A 17,994-nucleotide genomic window follows, 5' to 3' on the forward strand; every position below is an offset into this window, starting at 1 on the left:
TCTGGACCTGGCTCTCTTCTTCTTCAGATCAAGAATCTACCATGCAGAGTTTTGAAAATATTTTGCAATTAAAGAATATCTTCCAATTTAAGTCTTGCAAATGGATAAATAAATTGGTAAAAAAGTGAAATTAGGTTGTCCACCTGTGCTTCAAGTTCTTTCAGTTTTTGGGCATGGATATCCTCTAGTTTTTGTGTTTGTCCATCAGAATTAGCAGCTAGATTTTCAACTTCAGCCAGAATCCTGCAAAACCATTCAATTATACAGCATAAATATAAGCTCAATCTCATTAATTACAGGTAAATTTTCCAACACAAGCTCCTGAGCTAATGAGCATTCACTTAAACAAGGAGAGAACAGAGATATAGTTTTTTGTTCATCTCGTAATGCATGCATATATACATTCATTTTCTACTTGAAACCAATTCTGGAACAGGAAAGATGATCATTCCCATTCAATAAAGTGAATTTACTTGCCAAGCATACTAGAGAGCAATTTGGCCAGTTTTTAATTTAATTCTTAAAATTACCATGGTGTTTATTTCAAAAGCACTTTATTCAATCACATCATGACTCAAACAACATGCTAACCCAGAATCTCAAAGCAACATCTTATAGGAAATACAAACAGAAGAAAAAGTTAACCTGGAGGGATACAAAAGAAGAAAGCTCAACAGGCAACTCCTGGATGGAGTTTTTGGAAATATCATGTTTAATGACTTCCCCTGATTCCCATACTTCTGGTGGAACTGAATTCAACCCCAGTCCTTCCATTGAAAGTTCCTGACACAATTTTAAAACATAACTGCAATTGTAAACAACATTTCTTTCTAGAAAAATAAATTTTACTAAAACTAAAAACACAATATATAACAGAAGTGTTTGCAGTAATTTTAAGAATATCAATCTCAGGCAAGTATCAACATGATAACTTCAAAATGAATCGGTTGTTATAGTCACTTAGTAATCAACTTAGATGTTATATAATGGATGTATAACATAATCAATTGTGTTAATTTTGTCCTAAACAAAATCTTAAATTGATACACCAGTCAAATCAAATTTTACCCGAATTGTTTTGCTTTTGTGCAATTAATCATATATGGCTACTGAGTGCTGACAATGGTAATTGTATGCTGTTTATATATTTTCCTTTACAAAAGGTGCAACACCTTTGAAGTGATAGACAGCCGGGTAGCTATTGCAATTACTTCATCTTTTGTTGTAATTACTGCTCCAGAATCTACACAATAATTTCAAAGTATTATAAGGATGATGAGTTTCAGGTTCAAGCATAATTTATATGCATTTAACAGTTTAACATACCTTCAGCTTCAAAAAGTCTACTTCGGAGATATTTGAGTAATGCTTGTGTAGGTCCAGTGACTAATGAGATGTGAGAAAAAGAAATAGTTGAAAACAATTTAAAATACATATACTGACTATATAAAGCACCAATCCTTTTTCTGTACATTCGGAGAGTCTGCAAAGGATTTTCAGTAAGCAAAAGTTTCCTCAAGGTGGTCATCTTACCTAAACAGAAAAGACCAAGGCATTTATTTCATGTTAGATTATTTCTGTTACTCTAACACTTCAACATAGAAATAGCCAAACAGCATCATGCTGAAAGGAGGTTATTAAAATACCAAAACTTGCTGACCTTACCAATTTCAGCGGGTAACCCACTCAGTGAATTGTTTGAAAGATCCAACACAAGAAGATTCAATTTGCATGCCTCTACTGGATACTCCTTCAGCTGCAGTTGTGAAAAATAGTAGGTTTTTAAGTTAGCAATCTAAAGCAAAGGGAGAAGAAAATGAAAAAAAATATAGCATGTGCTAGTTATTGCTATTTTTTTAAGAAAATTATATGAACCTAGGAGTCATCTAACATAATAAGTTATAATGTAACTACAAATTACCCTTTCAATCCTAGCTACTTGGTTAGAGTGAAGATCTAAAGTCCCTAGATGAGAAAGTGCCCCAATCTCCATAGGTACTGTAGAAAGGTTGTTATTACTAAATAAGGTCTGGAAAAGGAAAGCACAATATGTATCAGACATGCAGAAGTTTTAAGCAGAAGAAAACCAAGTTATCAGATCAGCATGCTTTTAATAATATGAAGACTTGCATATTAATAGGTTAGAATTTTGACCCCAAATAAATCTCGGCAAGTGAATGACAACCCATGATTAATGAAGGAATTGATGAGATTCCTGCACAACACAGACATGCTAGATTTTAGACAAGATGAAGAAAGGAGAAACAGAAAACCATTGACCCCTTGTTCAAAGAGCTCATTGTTCTGGTGGAGATCAAGATGAATTAGACATGAAAGGCCTCCAATGCTGTCTGGTATGCCATTCAACACGTTTTTTACTGCAGTAGTGATAAGAATGGAAAAAATTGGTGAGTTGACATGTAGGAATAGAAATAATAAATTGATAGCAAAGCAGCATATGTGTTTATTAATGTATTTAGAGGAGAAAATCCCTACATGCATTGAATTCAGTAAGCATGGTCCATGATAAAAAGAGATTTTCAGATATCTCTGTTAACTTGTTTTCCTGGAGACAAAAAAGAGGTTATAATGAAGGCACTGGTTAATAAAACCTTAACCTCTCAAAATTTTTGTTGTTATTTAATACACCAAATTTTTTATACTAGTGCCTACCTCCATATCTAGCTTGGACAATTTGGAACAATTTGCTAAATCTTCTGGTAAGCTTGCAATAAGATTGTTTGATCCCTGAAAAGAAGAGTATCATAAACTCCATGTCATCAAAGAAGATGTGGATGCCAAAATTCCACTAACTTTGGTAGATTAATGCACTGCTGCTGTTGTTACTACATTAAAAGTTCCATCTTCAATCATACACCCCAAAATATCATACTGTTCTTAACTCTTTAAATTACAGCATGTACACAAATCTCATGGTTTTTTCATTGTTAACAGTCAGTGTATGCTTTTAAAATTCAATACACACAAACATGCACTCACAGAAACAAAGTCTGATTATAAATATAAAAAAAGATGGTGGACTTGCACTTTGCGGATTGAATTTATGTCCTTGGATCTATTTCTTTTGCGATGATGTAGTTGCGCCAGCTCAATTGGTTTCTAATTCTTTTTCATTTTGATGTGTTCTGTTATTGTTGTTGGTGTCTGAGTAATATGATAATTTTTAGTATTTGAATAATTTTGTTGTGCAGAATCCACATTTTATGTGTATAAATGATAATTTTCTTCTTAAATAAATAAATGTGTCTGTATTTCTAACTTTTATGGATAAAAATGTTAGTTAGTCAAAAAATATTACAAACAAATTATTCCATTTGAAAATAGAGTAATTCTCCACATACAAGTGATTTTCCATACAAGTCATACAAGTCATTTATAAACACGCCGTTTCACGTTTTTTTTGTACCTCTTTTTCTTCTTCTTCTTCTTCCTCTTCCTCTTCCTCTTCCTCTTCCTCTTCCTCTTCCTCTTCCTCTGTGTCTCTTTTTCTTCTCTTCCTCCCTCTTTTTTTTTATTGAAATTTCTTCTCCTCTTTTAGTTTTCTCTTTCTCCTTCATCAAAATCACCAGAAAAAATGAAGAAACATTATTCAAGGTACGTTTCTTGTCTTCTCTTTCTCCTTCTTTTTCTTCTTGCTACACGTTCTTCTTCCTCTTCCTGTTCTTCTTTATTTACGTGCTTTTCTCTTTGTTTTTTTCTTCGTTATTCTCGATTTCCATTGTTTTTTTACATCAAGCTCTGAAATCATTTTTGCAGAAGAAGCAGCAGCAGCAGAAGATGAGGAGGAAAAAGAGAAAGAGTTCTGAATTATGCATAAGGTGTACTTCAACGAATTTTGGGTGTATTTCTTAAATTATTTGGGTGTATTTTTGTAATTCGTTGGGTGTATTTCTATAATTCTTTGGGTGTATTGATTTCAAGAAGAAATATACTGTCTCTCCCTATATTGGGTGTATTTCTTAAATCCTTTGGGTGTATTTTTTAAATCCTTTGGGTGTATTTCTGTAACTGTTTGGGTGTATTTATGTAATCCTTTGGATGTATTTCTATAATCGTTTGGGTGTATTTTTGTAATCGTTCGGGTGTATTTCTGAAGTTCCATCATCTTCAAAACAATTTCAAAGCTTGATTTCAGAAACCATGAAAATCGAAAAAAACAGAAGGAGATCGAAGGCAAAGAGAGAACGCTTTTTCATACAAATCATACAAATCATTTATATTCACGCTTCTTCTTCTGTAACGCACGTGTTAGGCCCAACTTCTTCTTCTTTTGTAACGCACGTGTTAGGCCCAACTTGTAAGACTTGTAAACAAAAATGACTTGTATGTGTAGCACTCCTCTATATTGAAAATAACAAAGAGATCAATTTTGTCGATAGAATTATTTTTTAAAAATTCATAAAGAATAAAACTTTACTAAAAACAAAACTTTAAATCCAAATTTTTTTAGAATTAATTCGGATGTTTATTCATTTGTTTTATCTTTTCTAAAGGGGTTTTTTTTATTTTAATAAATAAATTAATTATAATAATTACTAAAATAAATAATTTAAAATAAAAAATCCTTTCTAAAGGTTCTCTCTTTGTTCTTTCGCCTAACTCAATAAACAGCGGGGAGCAAGGTGAGAGCAAAAACCGACAACATTGCTTACGAGGCAACAGAGCACAACCTGCGTCATCATCTTTCGAATACACACACTTCTCTAAGAAAAAAGAGAGTGCACTGAGCAAAAACGACATCGTTTTGCAGTCTCATTCTACTCTCCAACCCCATATGCACTTTGCTTCCTTTCCAACCCAATCCACACTTATCTATTCCCTTCCCCCCTTTTCCCCAATAATCAGCATCCCATTTTCCACATCCCAAAGCCACTAACCATCCTTCCACCTCCAACTCCAAAACGACGCCGTATTAGTTATTAAGCCCCCCTCCCTTTCTCTCTCTAATGTAACACCGTTTTGCCCCTTCAAGAAAAATATAGAAAGAGGAAAATAAGGTTCTGTTGCGTCGTTTTGATCTAACTTTGATGTCATGCAGAGAATATAGCTTTCAAGATGGTTGTTATGAAAACTCTTCAAACAACTAGAAAAAATGTTGTCACTCGAAACATTCAGCTGAAAGAGATAGGTGAATCTAGCGACCTCTCTTCTCCTTCTAAATCGGACTCAGGTGCCTCAGTCTCGGTAAAAATTATTGTTGATCCAACTTTTCACCTGACTCCCCCTTCTAACTCGGATAAGCAAACAATTCCTCTTCCACCTCCCAATCTCCAACCGAACCCTAAAAAACGTAAGACTACAAAATTGGTGGGCATTTATGAGCAAGGTTTTGATGCAGTAGTTTGGAACGAGAAACACATCCTTCTAAATAACTTTATTAGCATTGATGATGTTTATGTGAAAAGTCATCTTCAAGTGTTTGTCCGAGATAGAATTTGGACTGTCGAGGTTTGTGTAGCTTTATTGAGGAAATTAAATGATGTTTATGTGAAAAGTCATCTTCAACATGCATGTTTCAGAGAGGATGATAAGGATAATTTGAGATTTTTAGATAATGTTTAAATACTTTTATTGTGCAGAACCCATATTTCATAAGTACAAATAACAATTTTCTTTTTTAATAAATAAATGTGTTAGTATTTTTAATTTTTATGGATAAAAATAATAATTTACTTTAAATTTAAAAATATCACAAACAAATTATTCCATTTGAAAATAATAAAGAGATCAATCTTCTCGATAGAATTAATTTTTAAGAATTTATAAAGAATAAAATTTTACTAAAAACAAAACTTTAAATCAAAAATATTTTAGAATTAATTCGGATGTTTATTCATTTGTTTTCTCTCTTCTAAAGGTTATCTCTTTGTTCTTTCGCCTAACTCAATAAACAGCAGGGGGCAAGGTGAGAGCAAAAACCGACAACATTGCTTACGAGGCAACAGAGCACAACCTGCGTCATCACCTTTCGGATACACACACTTCTCTAAGAAAAAAGAGAGTGCACTGAGCAAAAACGACATCGTTTTGCAGTCTCATTCTACTCTCCAACCCCATCTGCACTTTGCTTCCTTTCCAACCCAATCCACACTTATCTATTCCCTTCCCCCCTTTTTCCCAATAATCAGCATCCCATTTCCCGCATCCCAAAACCACTAAGGCACTAACCATCCTTCCACCTCCAACTCCAAAACGACGCCGTATTAATTATTGACCCCCCTCCCTTTCTCTCTCTAATGTAACACCGTTTTGCCCCTTCAAGAAAAATATAGAAAGAGGAAAATAAGGTTCTGTTGCGTCGTTTTGATCTAAACGACGATGGATCGGGCGGCGGTTACCGTCGGACCCGGCATGGACATGCCGATCATGCACGACAGCGACCGTTACGATCTGGTCCGTAACATCGGGTCCGGAAACTTCGGTATCGCAAGATTGATGCAGGATAAGCAGACCAAGGAGCTTGTTGCTGTTAAGTACATCGAACGCGGCGACAAGGTTCGTTATAGTTTTTACTTAACCTCTTTATTATCATCTTTTTGCTTTTTTCACTTTTATTTCTACTTATTTTGGAAATTTTCTTTTCTTTTTCAACGTTTTCGGTAACGAAAGGGGGAAGAAAAGGAAGACTTTATCACATGATTTTTTCGGTGCCGGATGAGTTTGTCTTTTAGTTGCTGACGTATGATGTATATGAATATGTATATTTGTATATATACTATTTATGCTGTGTTTATGGTTTCTATTTTTGTCTAAGTGCTTTGGCTAGTTGGTGTGTGATTTTATTTTCTGTTTTTGGTTTATCCTCCGGTTTTTCTTTATTTTCTCGTTTTCAATTTTAACGAGCTTATTAAATTATTCATAGATTTTGCAAGGTGACCAAGGAAATGGGAGAAAAAATAGTGGGTGGTCTAACTAATCCATGTTTTGTTATTCACGGCTTTCGGATTTGATGGATTTATCTATATATTTAATTTTATAGTGCACAACGCGGTTTAAAAGATCTCAATCCTTGTATGAGATGATGCTCAATTGTGGACATGTCTGATCGATAGGTGTGGATGTGCGCAATAAGCTAAGATTAAAAATTTGTGGCTTGTTATTTTGATGATAGAAAATGGTGTCACTCAGTTTATTTGAGTTAATAAACAGCAGCACTGATCGATTTTTCTGCGTTTACCAGTTATATTTGGCTACTCTGATATGGAAGGGGTTTTAGGGTAGGGTCAGGTGGAAGTTGGTCCATGTTGGATTGGTTTATTTTGCATCAAACGCAAAACTTCAAACCTTGAACTGAGTAACAGGGACTGGTTTAGATGATTTATGGTTCACTTCATTTATGAGTTTACATATTGTCACTTTCGCGATTATTCATGAACTTTGAGACGAACCATTGTGATTCAATAGTTGCCAGATTTTTTTAATCACCATTTTCTTTGGGATCTATTACTTAGTGCTGGACTCATCTCCCCATTTTTTTTATTGTGTGGCGCAGATTGATGAAAATGTCAAGAGAGAAATCATTAATCACAGGTCTTTGAGACACCCTAACATTGTTAGGTTTAAGGAGGTTGGTGTACTTTACACATTGACATTGTATCTGTATTGAAGTGGGTGAACGATATGTGACCTTATATGTAATTTCACTCAGGTTATTCTAACACCTACGCATCTGGCCATTGTAATGGAATATGCATCTGGAGGAGAACTGTTTGAGCGAATCTGCAATGCTGGGCGCTTCTCTGAGGATGAGGTTCTTACACTATTTATATACTGTTTCTACACTGGCCAGTTTTTCAATCATATTTGTTCCATATCTAACTTGCCAACCCATTTTCATATGCTGCAGGCTCGTTTCTTCTTTCAACAACTCATATCTGGGGTCAGCTACTGCCATGCAATGGTAACTAAATGTTCCTCTTTTTCCACTGGCTGATTTAAGTTGTATTCTATCTACACCAGTTCTGGACTGTAGTTTAGGACTTAAGGTTAAGTATTAGTCTTCTCAACATCAAATCTGATCTATCAGTCTTGTTAAATTATTTATTCTTGAAGCAAGTTTGTCACCGGGACCTGAAGTTGGAGAACACTTTGCTGGATGGAAGCCCAGCACCACGTTTGAAGATATGCGATTTTGGCTACTCCAAGGTCAGGGTTTCTATGTTTTCCTGGTGTAATTGGTTAGGCAATCTTTTGTTTACCTTTAAACGATTCTCTGTCATAAATTTTAATGCATATTTCTGCAACCATTTTGTATACAGTCCTGAACTAGTATGCTTCTGACTTATGTTTTCTTCTCTTTTAAAAGGAAAATTATAGTTACTTTGCTTTTCATATTTAGATCACCATATGGAATTGGATAGCTTGTTAGCTATCTAATGTAATTTAAGTAATTTGGGATACTGGGATGAAGTAATACTGCATGAAATTTCTAGGTGAATTTTGGTAGTCTGAATTCTTTGATGAACTATTTTTTCATCATGCATTCACATGTACTATAGTTGACTTGTCTAATGTAAGGCTATATCTACAACTTTGATTAGAAAAGGTCAAAAGGATACTTCATCAACTATCTAGCAGTGGAAGTGGTGATAATCTGCTTGGGAATTAGAGAGGGTCAAATTTGAATTTCAGGTGAAAACTGGAAAAATTGGTCCCTGAATCTGTTCTGGTGTGTGAATTTGCTTCTGTAGTTATCTCTGTTTTGCATATAGGTGCATCAAGAAAATTTCTAACAAAGACAATCTTTGGAGGTACATGGCTTAGACATAACTCGCATTAAGATAGAATTATATGGAGTGTAAGTACAACAACATGGTAATGGGGAACTCTTACATAGAAGTGAAAATGGGAAAGCCATTATATGATCTTGATTGTATTATTCAAGACAATGGGGAAATAGAGAATGATGTAAACCGCAGGATTCAAGCTAGTTGGTCAAAGGGGAGGAGGGCTTCATATGTGACATAAAAATACCTTAACACTTTAGAGTAAGTTTTATCATATTGCCACTAGACCAACTATGTTGTATGAAATAGTGTTAGGCGGTAAAGGGTAACATGAACATAAGCTTAGTGTGGTCGAAATGAGGATTTTTAGACAAATGAGTGGTTATACGTGAATGGACGAAATAAGGAACAGGGACAAAAGAGAAGGTTGGAGTGTTACCTATTGTTAAAATGACGATGGAATCTTGTTCTACGTGGTTTGAATGTATTGTATCGGGAGAAGACCAGCGGAGCATCTGATCAGGAGGGTAGCAAATGGAAGATAGACAAGTGGTTAAGGGTAAAGGGATACCTAAGAAGACTTTGGATAAGGTAGTAAAGAGAGATCTAAGCATAAATGGGCTTAATATATATTTATGGCAAGGCGAAATAACATGGTTTGATCCACGTAGTCAACCCCACCTACCCCTTTCTTATGTTGTTAAGTCAATTATACTTGTAGCTGTGTTTTCACCTTGAGGTGCTTCAAGTTTGTTGTAATCCTGTGGGTTAATTGACTTTGTTCTTAGTTCCCTTCTGGCGTGCAAGAATGCTATCATTAGTCCCTTAATCTAATAGAGGGTTTTAGAGCTTTTCTATATCTTACAGATTTGATTTATCTTGTTCTTTGCAGTCTTCGGTGCTTCATTCACAACCAAAGTCAACAGTTGGTACTCCAGCTTATATAGCTCCAGAAGTATTGCTGAAGCAAGAGTATGATGGCAAGGTAGTATTTAGTTTCACAGTTTTGTTCCTTTTCTGTATAAATGTTTACTCTCACATTTGTTTTGGAATGAACTTTTTGTTTTGTAAACTTGTCATAATTAAGAGGGATGCTATCATGCTATAAGGATCTAAAAAGCAATGTTATTTTGATGTGGACCAATTCAGGTTGCAGCAATATTTGAAAAATATTAGTTACTATTCTATAGCTCTTACATCTTTATCTTAGATTTCTTTCTTGTGTTGGGTAGAAACCAGGGTATCCACCCCCAATAGTGGTGACTAATTAATTAAGTGGATTAATTTACATGATGCATCATTTTCCTTATAACTTAATAGATCATTCATTTATAATGATGATGATGGTGATGATGATGATGGTACCATCATCATCATGATGGCAGATAAATAGATATATGATGTTCTCAATTGTTTTTAAATTATTTATTTATAAAAATAGGTCTGCACCTAGTTTTCGGGTTGGTTTGACATATATTTAATATTCAATTCAATATCTGAATCTTAACAATTGCTCTAGTTCAGCACTTGCAGACACCTGTTATTGATAATTAGTTAATTACCCTTTCCTTCACAATTGGTTATAAATTTGTTGCATCTGCTCTGCTGAGTTTGTCTTTAATGCAATTTTCAATACTGGTAGATAAGCCCAGGTGTGAAAATTGGATTGAATATTGTAAAAAATGCTCCACATCGCTCGCTAATGGGTTTCTGTTTCTGTGTTTCTATGCATTTAATACCAGATTGCAGATGTCTGGTCATGTGGAGTAACTTTATATGTGATGCTAGTGGGAGCATATCCTTTTGAAGATCCTAGTGAACCAAAGGATTTCAGGAAGACAATTCAGGTAGATCAGTTCTCAAGTTGTTTGCTCATTTTCTTCAGATTATTTTTCTAATTCTGATTGCTTTAACAAACTGTGTGTGGTTGCTTTCTTGCAGAGAATTCTCAGTGTCCAGTATTCCATTCCAGACTTTGTTCAGATATCTCCTGAATGTCGCCACCTTATCTCAAGGATCTTTGTTTTTGACCCTGCAGAGGTAATTTCTATTTCAAATAATTGAGCAACTACTGCATATAAGCCACTATCCCTGAATTTTTTTATTTATTATATATATTTGGGGTATATTTCCACTTGAATGTCTTGTTAAAAGTTAGCTTACTCATATGGGAGATGAAGCAAAACTTTTTGTCCTTGATATGGATTTTATACTTTTTTTCACGAGTGCTGTATGGTGGTCTACCTATAAGTCCAAAGTAAGTGTCCAAAAAGTTAATTATGCACAGGAATTAAGGAAATGGTTCGAAACATCTTGGTTTTTTTATATAATTAAATTGAATGTACTAAATTGCCCACATTACCTGGATGTTTTCATATATTTACTCTATCTTTTAACTTCTCTCCATTTCATTTGATAAGGTTACAAGTTGAGAAATTTAATTAAATGTTATCTAGCTTTTCAAATAAGCACATGCGTGGGATCAAATCAAATTTAAAAATTGACACTTATTTTGTACCGGAGATAGTATATTGTAGCCTTGTAGGCATAGCAGCATTCTGTTATTATATTTGTTTGAATCTTAATGCCTTCTGACATGAATGTGACAGAGAATCACGATGTCTGAGATCTGGAACCATGAATGGTTTTTGAAGAATCTCCCGGCAGATCTGATGGATGAGAAGATAATGGGCAACCAATTTGAAGAGCCAGACCAACCGATGCAGAGCATTGATACGATCATGCAGATAATCTCAGAAGCTACCATACCAGCAGCCGGGGCCTATTCCTTAGACCAGTTTATGGCAGATAACATTGACATGGATGACGACATAGATGAATTAGAATCCGAATCCGAGCTTGATATAGATAGCAGTGGGGAGATAGTGTATGCTATGTAAGTTAATTATCATAGTTTGCCCTTGAAGGACAGCATCTTAATGTTGTTGGACTTTAATAGACTTTCCAGCATCATGGATTCATGGAAAGATAAACATGTGGTGCCTGCATTCCTTGTAGATTAGGGTGGATAGAGTTTTGTTGTGTTGTACCTATTATGTATGGGGACATTGTTCTAACTTTCATCTCACCATTGGATCCGGATCCATCGGTTGGTGATGTGAGTTGACACTGTCTCGTACATAATATATACACAATTTTTGTGTGGATAAATAGAGAGAACTTTATGTTGACTTGCATACTAGTGCATGCTTCTTGAAGTAGGCAATATCCACAATCAGTTGCTGAGGGGAAGTATATTTATATTGAAATTTAAGTTAGGCTCATTAGGAGAATGGTTTGCATGCCCCTGCTTGTTATATACATAGATGCACCGTATAAACAGTCAAATTTAGTCGACCTATTTGTGACGTTTGGTATCTAAGTATTTCTTCCTTAGAACATGGGTTTGTTTTAATTCTTTTTGAAGGAAAAAAAAAATCACCATTACTTCTAGTCTGCATGTGGCCGCCTAGTTGTTCCATGTTTTATCACTAAAATGGGAAGTAATACTGTTGTTGAAGGGGACGATGAAGTGAATGAAAAACCTTGAAACTTGTGAATAAAGCATAGCCCCGTCGGAATTTGTTACACAAGCAACTATCATTTATTTAGACGTTGCAGAATATTTTTGTGGATTAGCTCATTTCAAATGAGCACCTTCTGCACCAAATGCAGCGCCATTTATTTCATTAGTTTTATCGCTTTTTTGTCTTTTCTGCTTTCTTAGTTCATCTCCGTATCAAAAAACATATATATACATTCTTTCGAACTTCATACATTGCATTTTCCTGATAGCAGAGTGCCCTGCGTCTGCCTAATACATATTTTCACAATGGCTTTTTACAATACAACAACATACAGAAGTTGAGTGATAATTACAATGGAGTTTCAAATTCTTTAAACAGACTTCAAGGAATTGGACTCGTCAATGAAACCCAGGAAGCCAACGCAGGTTGATATCTGCTCTAACCTTCACTATCATCAGATTGGGAAGGCTGGTGAACTCTTTGAAATGTTCCCATAAAGCAGCCACCTCATCATCGCAGATCACATGAATCACATGCTTCAAATTTTCGAAGGATGTGACCGAGTGCGGCAATTCGTTCAATCCTGAGCAACCCCACATATAGAGCTTCCGTAGACTATGCAACTCGCCGATGTCTGCTGGTAACTGGGTTAGGCTTATACACTCTGATATGTCGAGACACCAAATCTGTTGAAGCCTTCCAACAGATTCTGGCATCTCTTTCAAATCAGAGCAGGAACTAAGTCTCAAAACTTCCAGATTCTTCAGCATAACGATTTCTGGTGGTAGTTTAGAAAGCTTATGACAGTTAGTGATACTAAGCTTCTTCATGGTCATAATGTTACAGAAATCAGAAGGCAATTCCACCATATCCATGCAATAGTCAATGTTCAACTCCACTAAATTTGGCAGTGCATCTGAAATTTTGATGTCACTACTTCCAAAAGCCTGCTTTGTAGTACACATATAAAGCGACAGATTTCGCAGCTTCCTCAATTTGCAGAGGCTAGGAACCGAAACCTTTTCCAGGCTAATCCTTTTCAAGCATGGTAATGAACCAAGTACCTCAAAGTTGTTCAATTCACAAGGATGGAAACCCTGATTTGTGACTATGAGAACTTTGAGTTTTCTCATTTTCTGAATGAAATCCGGAAATGTATACTTGTTAGAATGGATATTTAAAATCAGAACTTCAGTTTCATCAGGGTTCATGTTGTACCAGTCAGGAGTGAATGTTTCATCTGCAGAGAAGCGAACAAAATATATAGCATCAATACCAGAAGACCATGGATGTGACACAAGACAAAACCATTCTTATCATGATTGGGACAGAGAGGGAGAAACATACCAGTTGAAACAAACATTATGCGAGCAGTGACTTGTTCCTGCTTCTGTTGTTGTTGTGTCCCCCTTACAGATAAGAATGACAGCATGCGAGAAACGATACCCGGCTGATTCTGGCCTACCAACCAGTTGGGACAATTTTTCCCATTCCGAGTCAAGTCGATCGCCAGCCTTTTCCTTCGCTCGATCCATTCTTGGTTGCTTTGATGGTTTGCTAGTTCTCTAAGGAGATCATGCTGCATAAGGAAGTGGTTATTGTAGTACATTTCCACGTCCGTTGCAACTTTCCTGTTCAATAAAGAAGATAACAAGTTATCCATAGAATCAAAATCTTCCAAAAGTTCAATGACAATAGTCTATTTGACAACATTAATATTATTGTTATTCTTGCTTGCACATACACACAATCGCATAGATACTTATGCTATTGAAGCATGCATGTTTGATTTTGGATAAAGTTGTTGACAGAAAAAGTTTATACAAATTATGCAATGCGGTAGCATTATTTCTCAGATTTAACTTTTAATTGAATTCAATGAAGGTGTTTTTCAACACATTTTTCCTATAAGTTACCCCTAATATGCAAGGACCATCTTAACAACATTTACTAAAAGTCATTTTTAGCATAAGAACTAAAATGTTTTGGCTGTCTGTACCCTTTATAAAGCACTAAATATCAACCAAGATAACATAAAAGATCCTATGTACCTTGTAACAATGACATTAGCCAAATTCTTGGAGTTTAAACTATGTATAATATTCATTGCTTTTACTCCATCCTCATCAAGTTCATGCAGTTCTGTCCACATGTCATTCAGCAAAGGAACGCGGATCCTTTGATCTTCAGGGAACAGACCTAGGTCCATGAAACACTCCTTCTCCTTGTCATCTTCCACTATGTCTAGACAATTCTGAAGGTGAGAATCCAAGTCTTTGTTGGATTTAAGCCGTTCCTTCATTGTTTGCCAGAACTCATAAGGATGATGACAGAGGGATCCACCAATAACTTTTAGAGCCAGAGGTGAACCATTACAACCTCTCACTATCTGTGTTTCATGAAACCAAAGAAGAGCCAATAAATAAATTGTAAATCTGCCAATGCAGCATGAAACAAATCAACAATTCTTGGTTACAATGTTCCGGTAACACATTGTATGCTTACACAAAAAATATTATAAGGTCAAATAATATAATAAAATTATATTTTACAATATGACTTTTTATTAGAGGTAATGCTTAGATTGATCCCTGAAATTTTTAGCGCTTATCAAAATAGTCCCTGACTTTTGGAAATGACTAAGTTGATCCTGAATTTACAAATTGTGAATCTTTTTTGTCCTAAATTTAATTGTTGTTAACACGGTGCTGACATGGAGCGTTAAAGTGTCAGCAGGGCATTCCTAATACTAATAGTAAGTGATATGGTTATGACTTCAGTATGATCAAATTGGTACCAAAGTTGGTTAATTGGACTTATTTTGATTAACTTTTTTATATTGCGGAGAAACTAAAATAAATCCAATTAACTAATTTGATACATGTATTTGATCATGTTGAAGTCTTATGTCACTATTGTTGGAAATGTCACGCCAACACAACATTCTATATAAACGCCTATAAACGCCGTGTTAATGACAATTGTGTTAATGACAATTGAATTAAGGACGAAGGAGATTCAGCATTTATAAATTCAGGGATTAATTTGACTATGTTTAAAAGTCAAAAACTGTTTTTGATAAATTCTAAAAATTTCATTGACCAAATTGAGCATTTTTTTAACTACAATTTTTATCTAAAATGCCAATTTATTATTGGGTTGAGCACAATCCAGTGCTCACTACAGTTTCTATTATTATTATTATTATCAATGTGTAACTACAGCTTTCTATTATCTCAAGACTCAAGGTAAGAAAGTGCACCTCATGGACAAGATTTTCATCAGGCTTATAAGAGTGAGTGTCTTTGGCTTGTGTAAAGTGATGGAAGAGGGATACGGCATCATCATCACCAAGTGGTTTCAAGTGGAACTGAGTATGGAATCTGCGAAATGCAAATCTTGAAGTAACTACAATCTTGTAATTTGGAATGGTGGAGAATTTGAACTTTTCAACAATTGAATCTGTGCCAGACCATACATCATCCAGGACCAATAATATTGGTCTACCTTTATCCCCAACATGCCTCAGCAAGTTCCCCAACCGGTTAATTGCCTCTTCATCGGTTTGAAACTTTGGTGCCCGGTGTCCACAGTGTTCAAATAGTGTCTGTACAATGCTCTTCAAGTTGGGTGATTTCGACACTGTCTGGAAGAAGATATTGTCTGCAAACATGCCTAGCCAAAACCAAACACATGAGGGTAATATGGATCAGATTCTAGACAATTTCGTTATTCAGGCTTCACATTAGGCAATGCACGATCTCTTCTGAAAACTTCACAGAAAAATATTATCTGCGCACTAAAAAATCAGCTCTAATACATTTGTGTATAAATACATAATTAATTTTTATTATGTATTTTATATCAATCATACTTATATATTAAAAATCAGCTACTAAATTAATTATGAATTATAAATATAAAATATATATTAAAATATAAATGTGTTACAACTATCAAAAAGCAACCTAATGAATAAATAGTAAGATGTTGCTTGCTTTGGTTCTATGGAAGGATAAAAACACAAGTTTCCATTCCAAAAAATGCCAAGATTTCTATAAGTATAGACACTTTGTTAAAGTGTTGTATTTGCGTGTCGGACACATTTTAGATATGACATTTATAGATATTTGTCCGACTCATGTGCTTTATATTTTCAACTATGTCTTAATAAAAAATATTTTTTTTCGAATACGTTTAGACACACTTAAATACTATCACGTGTTATATCCGGTCTTATTCTTAACATTTATTTTCAAAATGAGTTTAGAAACAGTATATATTATTATTTATTAAAATAAAAATATTTTATATAATTAAAAAATATTAAAAATAATTAAAAAATTAATTTATATTTTAATATCAATAAAATATCAAAATATAAGTACAATTCATCTAAATTTAGATCCTCTAAATCTAGGATTTTCACTTTAGAGGATAAAGTGTAATTTAAAACCATTGAATATTTTCTTTCTCATGTTTTTTTTAGTTTCACCTATGAAATAAATAGTAAAAAATTACACTTTATCCTCTAAAGTAAAATTCAAAATTTAGAGAATCTACGTCCCATATTTCGAGTCCATATGAATATATGTGCATCATACATAACAAGATTCTCATTAGAAAAAAATTATAATTATTTGGGCATTTCATCCTTTAATTTAATTTGTATCTAATAACTATTAATCGGTGCAAATATACTTGCACGGATATAAAACTAGTACTCATACACACACACATAATTTTTTGTTAAAAATTAGATAAATTCTAACCCTTTCATTGATTTACCAAGTTTTTTTTCTCCTAAACTCCGGCAACTAGGTGACTAGTTTTAGTTAATCCAATTGAACATGTAGATCCAGTCTGAGTTTTTGGAAGCATGAGAAATAACAAAAATATTTGGAAGATAATAGAATCATTTTTGGCTAATCCGATTGGATATGTCCATTCAGCTAGATTTTTCAAAACCATGTGAAATAACAACGATGTTTAGGCAACTGAGGCCTAGCACAGATGGCATTTCTATATGTCTCTTGCAAGCTCCATCCGGCGGTTCAAATTTTAGCTAAGGCTGGATGTTGTTTAAAAACCTATAGTACTTTTGTAGTGTGTATGAGTGTGATGTGTGAGTGTAAAGCATGGATATAATGACTAGAATTGAGGAGTGTCCAATTCCCTTGAGTAAAAAAAAAAGAAAGAAAGAAACGGTAAAATGATTATTATTATTCTAAAAATGATAAAAGAAAAGGGAACTCCCACTATTTTTCAAGTGAAAAAAGAAATTATGAAATAAAAAAAAAATTCAAAAGAAATTAAGAAGCAAGTGAAGCACATGGGTGATCCCTAATTCTGAACCAACGAGGAATATAGAATGCATATGGAAGAGAATATTCATTATACATACCTTTGACTTGTTCATCCCAACAGAGCTTCTTAGCCAGCGTGCTCTTTCCAGATCCTCCCAACCCGGTAACCAAAAGAACACGGTCACCATCCTTCTTCAGCACCTCAACCTTCAACTTCTTCAAAGGCTCTTCCAACCCCACTGTGAACTCAGGCTTCTCAGGAACTCCACTCACACCCCGCAAAACTTTCTCTTCTCCTAACCGCCCTCCATAATCATCACGAATAATATCAAGAATATTCCTCACGTTATACAGCACCTCCATCACATCCCTCCCGATCTGCGTTTGCACGTTCACAGACAGAATCCTCCCGAG

General features: G+C 34.7%; 3 protein-coding genes across 4 annotated transcripts in view; 1 reads left to right on the top strand and 2 right to left on the bottom strand.

The window, feature by feature from the left end:
* Positions 1-1,332: 1,332 nt before the first annotated feature.
* Positions 1,333-2,568, bottom strand: LOC107484316 (plant intracellular Ras-group-related LRR protein 6-like). Of its 2 annotated transcripts, none has more exons than XR_008010562.1 (5): positions 2,497-2,568; positions 2,155-2,378; positions 1,922-2,029; positions 1,661-1,756; positions 1,333-1,528 (listed from the first exon to the last, which is right to left on the bottom strand). XR_008010562.1 is itself a non-coding variant. In XM_052262909.1 (5 exons), exons 1-5 carry the CDS (start codon positions 2,516-2,518, stop codon positions 1,525-1,527), a joined length of 459 nt encoding a protein of 152 aa, XP_052118869.1. In that variant the 5' UTR covers positions 2,519-2,562; the 3' UTR covers positions 1,333-1,524. The 2 variants fall into 2 exon arrangements, 1 of the variants encoding a protein (XP_052118869.1); XM_052262909.1 differs by having other exon boundaries at positions 1,333-1,533; positions 2,497-2,562.
* A 3,464-nt stretch (positions 2,569-6,032) lies between these two features.
* LOC107486667 (serine/threonine-protein kinase SRK2I) lies at positions 6,033-11,985 on the top strand. The gene is made up of 9 exons (XM_016107555.3): positions 6,033-6,516; positions 7,514-7,588; positions 7,670-7,771; positions 7,868-7,921; positions 8,074-8,166; positions 9,640-9,732; positions 10,490-10,594; positions 10,689-10,787; positions 11,357-11,985. The coding sequence occupies exons 1-9, from the start codon at positions 6,340-6,342 to the stop codon at positions 11,645-11,647; spliced, it is 1,089 nt and encodes a 362-aa protein (XP_015963041.1). The 5' UTR covers positions 6,033-6,339; the 3' UTR covers positions 11,648-11,985.
* A 501-nt stretch (positions 11,986-12,486) lies between these two features.
* The window catches only part of LOC107482835 (probable disease resistance protein At5g66900), a 21,938-nt gene continuing 16,430 nt past the window's right edge, over positions 12,487-17,994 (bottom strand). The window contains exons 2-5 of the mRNA XM_052262788.1: positions 15,537-15,949; positions 14,326-14,663; positions 13,622-13,905; positions 12,487-13,514 (exon numbers count right to left, since the gene is read on the bottom strand). Of these exons, the coding sequence (XP_052118748.1) occupies positions 12,673-13,514; positions 13,622-13,905; positions 14,326-14,663; positions 15,537-15,949 (1,877 nt within the window). The 3' untranslated portion in view covers positions 12,487-12,672. The remainder of the gene's footprint in view (positions 13,515-13,621; positions 13,906-14,325; positions 14,664-15,536; positions 15,950-17,994) is intronic.

The sequence above is a fragment of the Arachis duranensis genome, chromosome 1 (assembly GCF_000817695.3).
Source record: "Arachis duranensis cultivar V14167 chromosome 1, aradu.V14167.gnm2.J7QH, whole genome shotgun sequence".
NCBI classification, from domain to species: domain Eukaryota; kingdom Viridiplantae; phylum Streptophyta; class Magnoliopsida; order Fabales; family Fabaceae; genus Arachis; species Arachis duranensis.

What these genes read in the sequence shown, in the direction of transcription:
- LOC107484316 (XM_052262909.1), bottom strand. Translation starts at nt 2,518, where the DNA reads ATGCTTACTGAATTCAATGCAT. An exon ending in CTTGCCGAGATTTATTTGGG is followed by an intron (nt 2,030 to 2,154) that starts GTCAAAATTCTA and finishes TTCCTTTTCCAG; the next exon opens with ACCTTATTTAGTAATAACAA. An exon ending in AAGTAGCTAGGATTGAAAGG is followed by an intron (nt 1,757 to 1,921) that starts GTAATTTGTAGT and finishes TCACAACTGCAG; the next exon opens with CTGAAGGAGTATCCAGTAGA.
- LOC107486667 (XM_016107555.3), top strand. Translation starts at nt 6,340, where the DNA reads ATGGATCGGGCGGCGGTTACCGTCGGACCCGGCATGGACATGCCGATC. An exon ending in TCAGCTACTGCCATGCAATG is followed by an intron (nt 7,922 to 8,073) that starts GTAACTAAATGT and finishes TTATTCTTGAAG; the next exon opens with CAAGTTTGTCACCGGGACCT. An exon ending in GCGATTTTGGCTACTCCAAG is followed by an intron (nt 8,167 to 9,639) that starts GTCAGGGTTTCT and finishes TGTTCTTTGCAG; the next exon opens with TCTTCGGTGCTTCATTCACA.